General features: G+C 38.6%; 1 protein-coding gene, 1 long non-coding RNA gene and 2 pseudogenes across 4 annotated transcripts in view; 2 read left to right on the plus strand and 2 right to left on the minus strand.

The window, feature by feature from the left end:
• LOC309492563 overlaps window positions 1–12,320 on the minus strand; it is a 276,178-nt gene that overhangs the window by 83,047 nt on the left and 180,811 nt on the right. The window lies entirely within an intron of this gene.
• Window positions 1–12,320, plus strand: part of LOC309492934 — a 104,333-nt pseudogene that overhangs the window by 32,453 nt on the left and 59,560 nt on the right. The window lies entirely within an intron of this gene.
• LOC309492935 lies at window positions 1,280–5,314 on the plus strand (annotated as a pseudogene). The gene is made up of 2 exons: window positions 1,280–1,314; window positions 3,168–5,314. The product of its transcript is annotated as an uncharacterized misc_RNA (transcript).
• LOC309492482 (aerolysin-like protein) lies at window positions 6,046–9,470 on the minus strand. Its single transcript, XM_082161488.1, has 2 exons — window positions 9,397–9,470; window positions 6,046–7,235 (listed from the first exon to the last, which is right to left on the minus strand). The coding sequence occupies exon 2, from the start codon at window positions 7,216–7,218 to the stop codon at window positions 6,271–6,273; it is 948 nt and encodes a 315-aa protein (XP_082017614.1). The 5' UTR covers window positions 7,219–7,235; window positions 9,397–9,470; the 3' UTR covers window positions 6,046–6,270.

Below are 12,320 nucleotides of genomic sequence, written 5' to 3' on the forward strand. Positions count from 1 at the left end.
CATCAGAGTTCGATGTTGATTCAATGACTTAATGTTGAAAACGGAATGTTGATTTAACATAGTTTCAATGACTGTTTGCTATCATCCACAGACCACTTTTCTCCCTCTTCTTCCATCTCTTTCAAACAGCGAGTGATGGCAGCATATTGTGATTTGACAGCAGAAACACACCTATATTTGCAAGCCCATCGTGTTTCACTTTGCTGAACTAGCTCTTTTGGTTTAAGAGCTAGTGTTTTCTGCATCATGAGAAATCTGCAATGGTTGCTTGGCTCTGCAAACAAGGAGTATAATTTGTCAATCACATTTAGACACGTTTTAATGTCTCTGTTCACTGTACACGATTCAACGAGTACGAGATTTAGTTTATGTGCCATGCAATGCACATACACAGCAAAGGGGAATTCCTCTCTGATCCGTTGCTGAACTCCATTCAAATGCCCCGACATTACATAGGCTCCATCATATGCCTGAGCAATTATGGGAATGTCCTTCAGTCCACACGACTGCAATCCTTCTTTAATGCCAGAAACAATCCCTGCAGCATCGCGAGAATTTGAACAGTCAGCAAAGCAAAATAAATCGCTCCTTGATCTGAAGTCCCTCTGTGTATCTAATGCAAACAGAAAGTTGCTCAGTCTTTGAGGACTTTGCTACATCAGCAATAACAGCAAGAAAACCAGTCTCGTGTACTTTCTTAGAAATTTCTTCATGAACGAGCTCTGCACACAATGCAATTATTTAATTCTGAAAGTCTCGGCTTGTGCAGTTAAAATATTTGGACTGCATGGATTCAAAATCAGGGTCGTATTTTGAAAACAAATTACATATGCTTAAATAATTCCTCCTTGCTTCTGCATCAGTATCTTCACGATGTCCGTGGAAAGGGAGGCCTAATTTAGCAAGCAATTTTATAATATTAACGGATTTGTACAGGTACTGTCTGTTTTTTTCTACTGTGCTTTGATGGCTGTGTGACAGCTGTGCTGACCCCAAAGCCTGTTTGTAACTCTCCCACATCTTCATGCTATTTAAATGTACCTGTGACGAAGCGTGTTTCGTCATCTTCTCTGACAGTTTTTTCCAGTTCCGAACTCCCACTTTTGTAAGTAGTTCGTCTGCGTCTGATCTTGCAGTATTTGAAGAAAAGTGGCGGCATCAAAAACAAAAAAACGAATCCAGTGAAATTGAGTACTCCATCCATGGGAACTTGTGATAGTAAAATGTAGAGAAGGCACGATTAACATTTCCAATTAGGCGCTTAGGGAAAGAAGAAAGTATGGGCTGTTTCGGCCCAATAGCTTTCGCCCCGAGGTCAGTGTATCCAGATCCAGATGTGGCAGGTTGAGCGGGTAACTCCGCTGACACGGTGGCGGTGCTGCTGGATCCAAGGCCGGCGTTGTTGTTCTCAGATGCGGCCTCGATTGCTGTGTCAGTAGCAGCAGCGGAATTGATGGTTGAAGTGTCAGAGTTAGAAAACTCCACACTTTTACTAGTGGGTTTATTAAAAAAACGACGAATGTCCATTTTGTTTATTTAGCATGTAGTCTAAAGCGGGAACAGAATGAGAAGAGAGTCCACTCACGTACCGCGATACTTTGAGATCCGCCAGTTGCGATAAAACGAGCTTCTTTTTCAATACAGTGATTCAAAATAATTTATTCATAACTTACTCATTATACCCACAAAAATGATAAGACAAATAAAATGAGAAAATATGAATTCTGTAAAAAACTAATATTTTCCAAAGCACAAGACAGGCATTAATTGGTTCTGGTCTGGGGGGGGGGGCAGGGACCCTTCCTGTCCAATCTGTATGTTCTACAATGATAAATGAATATCTGTAATATTTAGGGGTACTTGATGGTGGTTTTAACAGAAAATATTGCATCCATGAACATTGATGCGTTTACTCGTGTTGGTTGAATTCTTCCATATTTTATCTCCATCATTTGCAGGAGTCTTTCATTTTTTTATTTATGTTGCCTATATCATGTTATTTCCATTAAGATCAAAACTCTTGTTAAAAAAATACCTAAAATAATTACAAAAATGCATAACATCTGTATTTTCTTGACCAAGCAAGAAGACCGTATTGTTTTTAGGTTAGTAACAAATAATTAGTGAACGGGTGTAAAAAAAGACACACAAACACACACTGTTAGAAGTTCTAGTTTAACTGTCTTAAGTCTCAGCATAGTGCAACATGTAATCAGTGTATTAGGATTCCTTTGTCCTGTATGAATGTACTGGCAACATCTGTTGTGCATTAGGAAGGACCTCTGTGTTTGAATGGAGCAAGGGTCTTTCACTCCCTATTACAAAGCATTAAAGGGCCTTTCTGGATCCAAATGTATGCCTGGATATCTAACCGGAAACTGACCACATATGGACTTGTTATACAATGTATCATATATGTTCCTATTGGCTAAAGCCAAATACTCCCCTCATATTCTTACAATATATTCCTATATTCCCAGGGTTTTGGGAGTTGAGTTATTGTCTCCCCAACACTGGTTCATTGTTCATTCATATGCCTGATTAAAGACGATGACCATATTTTCTGAGAAAGTGATTTCCCAATAGTGTCAGCTAAACTCAACGCAATCCAGTCTATCTCAGGGAACCGAGGTTGTGTGAGGAGTATGTATTTGTACTCTTCTGAACTAGCGTTGTGCTTATCTCTGAACCATCTGAAGCCAAAGGTATACTTCCCGAAGTTACATGCCATTTTGCATACACTCGCTTTCACATCATAACTTAAGTAGGTTTTGGGCTTAACTGATATGAAAACTCTGGCATCCAACAATTTAAAAATGGTAACATGACAGCATGCCATGAAAAGACCACAGACCTCGAGGTATACAAATATATTTTTTTTATTTATTTAAATATCATCTGAATAAATTATGGATCAAATATTTTTCAAAAATCCACTTTTTTTTTTTTTTTTTTACAAAATATTCATAAACTCTTGTTGTTACATTAATATGTTCATTTTGTAAACATATGTAACACAATATATCTGTGTATTTATTGCTACTACTACTGTGCATTCATTGCTACTACTAGTTATTGCTACTACTAGTACTCCTACTATTGCTATTAATATATCTGTGTATTTTTTTTTTTACTACATGAGAAGCATTTACCTCCTTGTTTTACAGAAAGCCGAGACTTCCACCATGCAGACCAACTCTTATTCATGGAGGTCCTCCAAAACGATACTGTCTGAATACTGAGAGAAAAGTGCTTGATGATAATGGAAAAGTCAGAAAATGGACTTATGGGAACAAAGATACAAGTAAATGAAACAAAATAGTTCTGCTGGTGGGAGAGACCGGCGCTGGAAAGATGACCATCATCAACACCATTGTCAACTACTTACTGGGAGTGAAGTTTGAGGAAGAAATATGGTATGAAATTACAGAAGAAGAAGCCAGAGACCAATCAGAATCACAAACCTCTGAAATCACCATGTATGAGGTCTGTCCTATAAAGGGTCCTGTATCTCTCACCATCATTGACACTCCAGGATACGGAGACACTAGAGGACTGGAAAAAGATCTGGAAGTTGCTTCCAACTTATCCACAATGTTTCAGAGCAATGACGGAGTTTGTGAAGTAGATGCCGTGTGTTTTGTGATTCAAGCATCTAATCGTCTCTCAGACGGACAGAATTACATTGTCAGTTCAGTTCTTTCTTTATTTGGAAAAGACATTGTGAACAACATTGTGTTTCTAATCACACACTCTGATGGTGTGCCATCCCAAAACGTCCTCAGAGCCATTAATAAAGCTAGAATCCCCTGCAGACGAGACCACACTAACCAACCTGTTCATTTCTTATTCAACAACCGGCAGGCTGACGCCCGTCACACTGGAGACCGTCGAGTTCGTGCTCAAAGAGACGCCTGGGAAGACAGCATCGACAACATGAAGCATTTCCTTCAGTCTCTCAAAGAAAAGAACAGAAGCAGTTTAGAGTTGACTTCAAATGTCTTGATAGAGCGCATTCAATTTGTCTGAAAAAATTCACATCCAGGAGGCAATGAGACAAAACAAGGAAAATATTGACAGGCGTACAAACTTCGACATTAAAGTAAAAAAGACTGTCAAAATGAAAGTTCCCATTGAAAGCGCTTCATGGAAGAGCAGGAAGGCAACGACCTGCACCGTCTGTGAGGAAAACTGCCATGAGTTTGGCTGCTGGTGGGTTTCGAATCCCAGTAAATGTGAAGTCATGAATAACGGCTACTGTACCGTGTGCACAGGGAAGTGTCACCACACCAAACACGTCAAAGAAAACAAGAAATACATCATCAGCACCTCAAGCATTGTGATGGAATTTGATGAATTTAATAAGAAATATGAAAAAGTTCAAGAAAAAACTAAGAGGTTTTCGGTTATAATGGATCATCTTGAGAAAGATCTGAAGGAGATTGAGGACCAGAAGCAAATTCTGTTGTTCAATTCTTACAAGAACATCAAACATCTGTCTCAGATCGCATTAAAGCCAGACTCGGCCTTCACTCTTCAGCATCTGGACTTCTTCATCCCCAGAGTGAGGGAGGCTGGGAGAAAAGACTGGGTCCGAGAGCTGGAGGAAATGAGGAGAACCGCTGAAGCTGAAGAAGCGACTAAAGACGCTCTGAGTTATCTGAAAGCCGGTCTGGCAAAACTGAACCTGGAACGTGTCTTTGGTGGGCAGTGAACAAATGCAGAGAAGACGAGATGAATAAATTTTTTTTTGTATTTTTTTTTTGTAAATCTGCAAAAAATAAGAAAGTTCATATAATCATAATATCAAGCTGTTTTAGTATTTATGCAAAAGGCAAGCCCTTCCTGTCCAATCTGTATGTTCTACAATGATAAATTAATATCTGTAATATTTAGGGGTACTTGATGGTGGTTTTAACAGAAAATATTGCATCCATGAACATTGATGCATTTACTCGTGTTGGTTGAATTCTTCCATATTTTATCTCCATCATTTGCAGGAGTCTTTTGCAACATCTGTTGTGCATTAGGAAGGACCTCTGTGTTTGAATGGAGCAAGGGTCTTTCACTCCCTATTACAAAGCATTGAAGGGCCTTTCTGGATCCAAATGTATGCCTGGATATCTAACCGGAAACTGACCACATATGGGCTTGTTATACAATGTATCATATATGTTCCTATTGGCTAAAGCCAAATACTCCCCTCATATTCTTACAATATATTCCTATATTCCCAGGGTTTTGGGAGTTGAGTTATTGTCTCCCCAACACTGGTTCATTGTTCATTCATATGATTAAAGACGAAGACCAAAGGCACTTTTGTTAGAATTCTTCATTTCTAACACACACACACACACACACACACACACACACACACACACACACACACACACACACACACACACACACACACACACACACACGTATAGGCATATTTGAATGTTTTATATTACACAACTGTATGCGTTTTCCTTAATGACAAATTTAATCTGTCCATTGAAATGTGTGGGGTGTGCACACACTCGTTTTGTCTCTTCATCTGTTGCCTCTACAAGAAGAAGGAATGCTTAAATATAAGTCTGTTCTCATATGATTATACAACACTTTGTTTAATCCACTGTAATTTAGTTAACTGACTCACTGTTCACAATAGAAGGAGGTTGTTCAATTTGGTTTGAAGCATCACTGTAAGAACTGTCAGAACAACTTTGATTTTAGATTTGTGCTTAGAAAAACATTCAAGTACTGTAGTGCAAAAGTCTTCAGATGTATATCAGAAGGTCACAAACCATGTCAGTGTAACTGCTTTAATTTCCTTTTTCATAATACTATATTAAACAGAAATAGCACATTAAAGTTACAACTATATGATTTAACCACTTTTTGTCACTTTTCAGGTCTAGTGTATAAGGATCGGTTTTGCGCATATGGCCCAAATGTCCGCCCAATGGAGAAAAGTGAGAGAAAAGAGAACAATGCTTGCAGACAGGGTTTATTTTTTTATTTTTTTATTTTTTATTTTTTATTACTAAATGTCATTTTAAAAATGATTACACAATCAGGTTCTAGAGATTAGTGTAAAGTGATTACACTAAGTATGAATCTATATGAATATTTGTGTGTTAGTATTATTGGTGTATTAATGTTACTTGAAGACAACAAATATTGTATTATTGTTTGTATATATATATATATATATATATATATATATATATATATATTAGAAGTAATGAAATAACTTGTGCATTGCAAGAACAATCTGTCTTGACATTACAGAGGAGATTCCTTGGTATCCACTTTGATATCAGTGTAAGTGACGCCTTTGTATGTGCCCTTGGTTCTATACGCAAACACACTGCCGTTCTTGCAGGTCATCTTCACTGTGCCAGTGTAAGGCAGGTCAAAAGCAGCTCTGCCAATGGTGACGTCAACATCCACCATCTTACCTGGTGGCACATCTACTTCTGTAGACAGAGTTTCGGTTCTCTCATCTGTGTTCTCCTGACGATAAGTGCTTTCTGTTGCAACGCTGATACTGAATCCTGCAGAAACTTCTATAATCGATGGAATCCCAGCCTTCACTTCCATATTAAATGTTGATGTAGTGGTCTTACTCATTGACCATGAAGATGTTTTGATCACTTTCTTTGAGCTTTCAATTTTTTGTTTTTGTGTGGCGGAGGAGTTGTTCCTGAAAGTGACAGATTTGATTTCTTCTAGTGTCACCCGTGGTATCACTTGGTGGAGAGTGGGATAGTGGACATCAGTGAGAACTGCTGATTCAACTGCATTGAGAAACATGAATCCCATGGAGTCAATGTCGTGACCATCTCTTCCTACAACTCCCAAACAAAATCCAGATCCGACATCAACGGGATATTCTGTTTTTAAACCCCAGCTTGTCATCTTTGCAAAAAATGTGTTCCCCCAACTGGTCTCAAATTTGATGGCTCCAAGACGTGTTCCTGCTCCGTTCCCCCACAGGGACAGTGAGCGGAAACACTCACCAGGCTGGAACTTGAACTCCTGATACGGTCCGTCTGGTCTACCAAATTCATTAACTCTCCCATCTGAAAGCCAGACCTTGACAGCCTTCACCTGCGATCCTCCCACCCAGACTCCGATCTTCTCTAAACTGGCACCGTTGTCCACACCAGTAAATGAGAATTCACCACCTCCGTTTCCACCAATTACAAGTATACCATTTATGCTGGACATCTTGGAATTAACTCGATCTGAAAATAATATCAGATCAGAATTATTATCAGCTTTACACTATTGCAGTGTTTCACAACCTAGTTTCTGGAGACATAAGAAGAGTACACATTGGATTCCTTTCTTAAATGACCCATCCATTTCGGGTCTTGGAATATCTACTAAAAAGCTGACTTGAATCAGGTGTGTCTGAATAGGCAAACATGCTAAATGTGCAGTTCTGGCATTCCTCTGGGAACAGGTTTGGGAAACATATTAACATAATATATATTAACATATATATATATAACATAAATATTCTATCATCCTCCATAACGCAGACCTTTATAACACATGAGTTTTACAGACATATGAGAAGCAAATATAGTGGCTGAGACCAGCACTCTTTGCAATGTAATTCAAATGTGTCATTCATTGACATTTGAATTACATTGCAAAGAGTGCTGGTATCAGTCCCACATGGAAAATGAAACCATATCCATACCGGCTGGGCCGGACTGGCAATTAAGCACCGAGAACAGTTTGGCCGATGGTGGAAAAGTGGCTATTGTTGTGTAGTCCTGTACAGCGTATCTATAACACAAGTTCATGCTTTCATTCGGAGTACTCTTTAGGCAGAAATCAACTTTTACATGCATCTGATACACTCGCCCCTCTAGTCCAGGGGGCATTTTACAGAAACTTTCTATCTTAAGTCTTAAGTTAAGATCTGACAAGTTAATTTAGGATTTTGACTGAAACACCCAAAGACGGCTGTGAGCGTCGAGATATTTCTCAATGAACACATTGGATTCCCTCTGTAACTTTTCTTGCTGGTGTCACTGTTGGACAGCGTTACTTAAGAAAAACTAGTGATTTATACACGTTTTAATGTCACATTTGGTCATATTTGCTTTGATTTATTTTTATAATATGGATTTTTTTCTCATCCAGTTTTTTGAGGTGGCACCGCCTCCCTTGACTCATCAGGGGAAACGCCCAGATCCAGATTGATAATTATTTTCATAAATATAACCCCAAACCTTTCCCTAAACCTACCCATAACATTTTAAACCTAACTTAAACATATTTTGACTTTTCATTTAAAACAACCTGTTGGATTGTGGTTGCTAGACAACCAATTAAAGGATTAGTTCACCTTAAAAAAAAAAAATGCTGATAATTTACTCACCCCGATGTCATCCAAGATATCCATGTCTTTCTTTCTTCAGTCAAAAAGAAATTAAGGTTTTTGAGGAAAACATTCCAGGATTTTTCTACACAGAATGGACTTCAATGGCAACAATGTTCAAAGAAGGTTCAAATGTCCATCTCAATGCAGCTTCAAAGTCTCGACATGATCCCAGTCGAGAAATAAGGGTCTTATCCAGTGAAACGATAAAAATCAACACAAAAAAATCAATTATATATTTTTAACCACAAATACCTGTCTTGTACCATCTCTGAGATGTGCCACGCATTGCGTCATCACATTGGAAAAGTCACATGCCACGTCATCTATTTAAGTTGTTATTTGTCTGTGTACTTCGGTTCAAAAAGGTAGGGAAGGGCGAAAAACTCCATCTCATTTTCTCCTCCAACTTCAAAATCGTCCGACATATTAATTTATTTTTATTATTATTATTTATTTATTTTGTGAATTTTCCAACGTGATGACATAATACGTGGCACACCTCAGAGATGGTACAAGACGGGCATTTGTGGTTAAAAAAGTATATACACATTTAATTTTTTTAGAAAATGACCGATCGTTTCGCTAGATAAGACCCTTATTTCTCGACTGGGATCGTGTCGAGACTTTGAAGCTGCATTGAGACGGACATTTGAACCTTCTTTGAACATAGTTGGTTGCCATTGAAGTCCATTATGTGTAGAAAAACCCTGGAATGTTTTCCTCAAAAACCTTAATTTCTTTTCGACTGAAGAAAGAAAGACATGGATATCTTGGATGACATCGGGGTGAGTGAATTATCAGCAAAACGATTTTTGGAGGTGAACTAAAGTCAATCCTTTAAAGTCAATGGTTAAATTTTGCGTAAAGAGCATGGCAATTGAAAACATGAACTTGTGCTATAGATACGCAGTGGGAGAAAATTGGGTTGGATAATCTCATGAAAAGTATTAGAAACTGTTAGCTAGCTACATCTTAAGTCAAGTGCCCTTGAGTGAAAGTATACTTACATGAATGACTGCAGTCTGAAATTCTTCTCAAGAGCAGCTCGCCTGGTCAAAGCTGGAGAAGTGTGATGTGTTTGGTCAGTCTGCTGCTTAAATATAGCTCTGAAGGGGACAGGCAGTCCTTAAAACACACCCCGAGGCAGTGCAATCAGCTCCCCCCACCTCACAAAGTAGAGTGCCATTTTAAAACCATACGGAATGCAGCTTGTAATATAAACATTGTGATGAAATATTAGTTCTGAATGCGAATATTCATAAAAATATATTTGCATATAATATTGTAAGAACTGATTTTCCTGCTAAAACAAAACACCCTGCAATAAAGCCATAAAATGCACCCTGGACAGCAGATAGCAAAGACAGAGCACAGAACCTTACCCTGCCCAAACTGATCTCCTTGTCCCCTTGTTTGACTTCAACTCATCCCCCCTCTCCCTCCTCAAGACACTGAAAGTTCATTAAGAATGTCTATATATCACATATGGTGTATCTTGTGAATATATTGTTTTTTCCTTTTCATGTTTGGTATCATTTTAAGTGTCTCAGTGCAATTGGTAAAATGGTCTTAATTTCATTGCAGTCATTGGTTTAATGAGAAAGATTGAGAACTTAGGAGAATCCTGTTTCTCTTCTCTGGCTGATATCTCTTTCCGATATCTCAAGAAACCAAGTGCTCCCCCCTGGGGTACATGGATTGGGCCAAACAACTCTAAACAACATGTCGTGAGCTTAGAATTATAAGGTTCTATCTCCACTTTTGGTCAAAATTGAGTTTTTGACATAATCTGATCCATTAGGTGTTTATTAATGCCTGTGTGGTGTTATTTTTGTAAAAAAATATTTTGTTAGTAGTTATTAATAAAATAAAAAGGTTCCATCTCTCCATTGCCAGCTGGGATGTAAAAACTTTGATGCTCAATATCTCGGAACTACCCTAAACGGAGATAGAACCTTATAATTCTAAGCTCACGATGTGTATAACCCCTTTTGTTCTGGTCTGGTTATTTAAGGCAAGGGGGCAGAGCAGTCTTTGGGACTCTTTACCAGGATCATCCCCCACAGTGATGTTTCAGTGTTTTCCTGTTGGAGAGCACTCACACACCACTGTGTGTCTCTGTCAGGAAAACATTGCTTACTTTTAGAGTCATCTTTGAGTAAATGTCATATATTTTCTGAATTGGCTTTTAATCATTTACTTCTGTAATTGGCATGATACATTTTTACCTGACAAATAAATGTTACATCTTGATTTATTCTGAAGTTTTCTGAAATCATTATTTTAGTAGACTATGAGGAGGCTGGCGCTACCGCAGCTCCGTGTCCAGGATAGGTCAAACTAAAGGCACATATGAACGGAGCAGTAGGCATGTCATCTGAAGACCTTTAGATTTCTGTCTATCACTGACTTGGCAAGTTGTACGGAAGTGGCTTAATAAACTACACTTTTTTTGTGTGCGTGAGCAGTAGGCAACCGACTTAAGAGATATTAGCAAACCCTGCACCCTCTGATCAAGATCAGACTGGCGAGGCTGTGTCCGCAAGATCCACGTAAACCCGGGGTGTGTGACTCTGTGCGGCATCGGGTCCCTTAGTGAGTTAATAATTGAAAGTATGGGATACTCAGAATAATCAAAGTTCTAAATGAATTCATAATCAATATTTCTGATTATTTTCTAATCAGAAATACGATCTAAATTTGATTATCATTTGAAATTGGAGTCAGATTAAGTGTAGAGCTAAAGTAATACTAAAACTAAATTCCAATAAATTAAGTGAACTTCACTGGAGCGCTGAAAATACATACAGGCATTATACCTTCGCCAGGCCGTTGGATTCCGTCGTTGGGCCAATGGATGGTCCTTACAGTGGTGAAACTCTCCTTCCTCTCGGCGCAATCTCAGGATTGGATGGACCCAATATTTCCTCTTTCTTTTTCTCTTTTTAAGAAGAAAGAGGGCAACAAAATCATCCTCACTGCTTGACGAATCCATTTAGTTTTTTTTCGCAAAGGTTTAATAAATACGCATCGGACTCAGTGTGCAAGGTTTCTGTGCGTGACGAATTTTAAGGCAGACGAACACGAAAAAACACATACGGAAATTTCGGACTCAGTGTGCAATGGCCTTAAGGCTTGATCTTCCAATCCAGCATCTTTCACACATTTTTAATGTGTCACGGAGAACTCTTTCTGCTACCTTTGCAGATACCATAGATGTGCTGTATGCACGCCTTACTCCCTTGTTGTACTGGCCTGAGAGACACTGTTTACAAGCCACAATGCCACATACATTTTTAGAAGCTTTTGGAAAGCGTGTTGCGATTATTGTTGACTGTTTTGAAATCCATACAGAGAGGCCGTCAAATGGCGCGTGCACAATAATTTTCAAAGGCACACACACAATGAAATACTTGATAGGAATTACACCCCAAGGCCAAATTGTATTTATGTCAAAGGGATGGGGGGGACGAGCATCTGACAAGCACATATGTGGGCTTCTTAACAAACTGTTTTGCCTGGCGATTTAGTGTTAGCAGATTGAGGATCTAATATTAAAGACGGTGTGGGAATGATGTGCGCAGAAGTTAAAATCCCTGCATTCTCTAAAAGCAGATGTCAACTCGATGCTAAGGATGTGGAAGACACACGGGCTATAGCACACCTTAGGATACATGTTGAAAGGGTAATAGGTAGCTTGCACAATAAGTACACACTATTACATAACACAATACCAATTAGTTTGTTGCTTCACATACATTTTCACATACATCACATACATGTAAGGATGAAGAATTTACCCTTCTTGATAAGATTAAGATTATTCTAGTTAGCATGTGGCCAAGTGTTATCGTAAGGCTAGATGAAACAGAAAAGTGTGCATGTTGAATAGTAAAAAGACCCCAGGAGAAATTTTTGGTTTCTATTTGGT

This window comes from Leuciscus leuciscus (assembly GCF_965113295.1).
Source record: "Leuciscus leuciscus genome assembly, chromosome: 2".
Taxonomy (NCBI): Eukaryota; Metazoa; Chordata; class Actinopteri; order Cypriniformes; family Leuciscidae; genus Leuciscus; species Leuciscus leuciscus.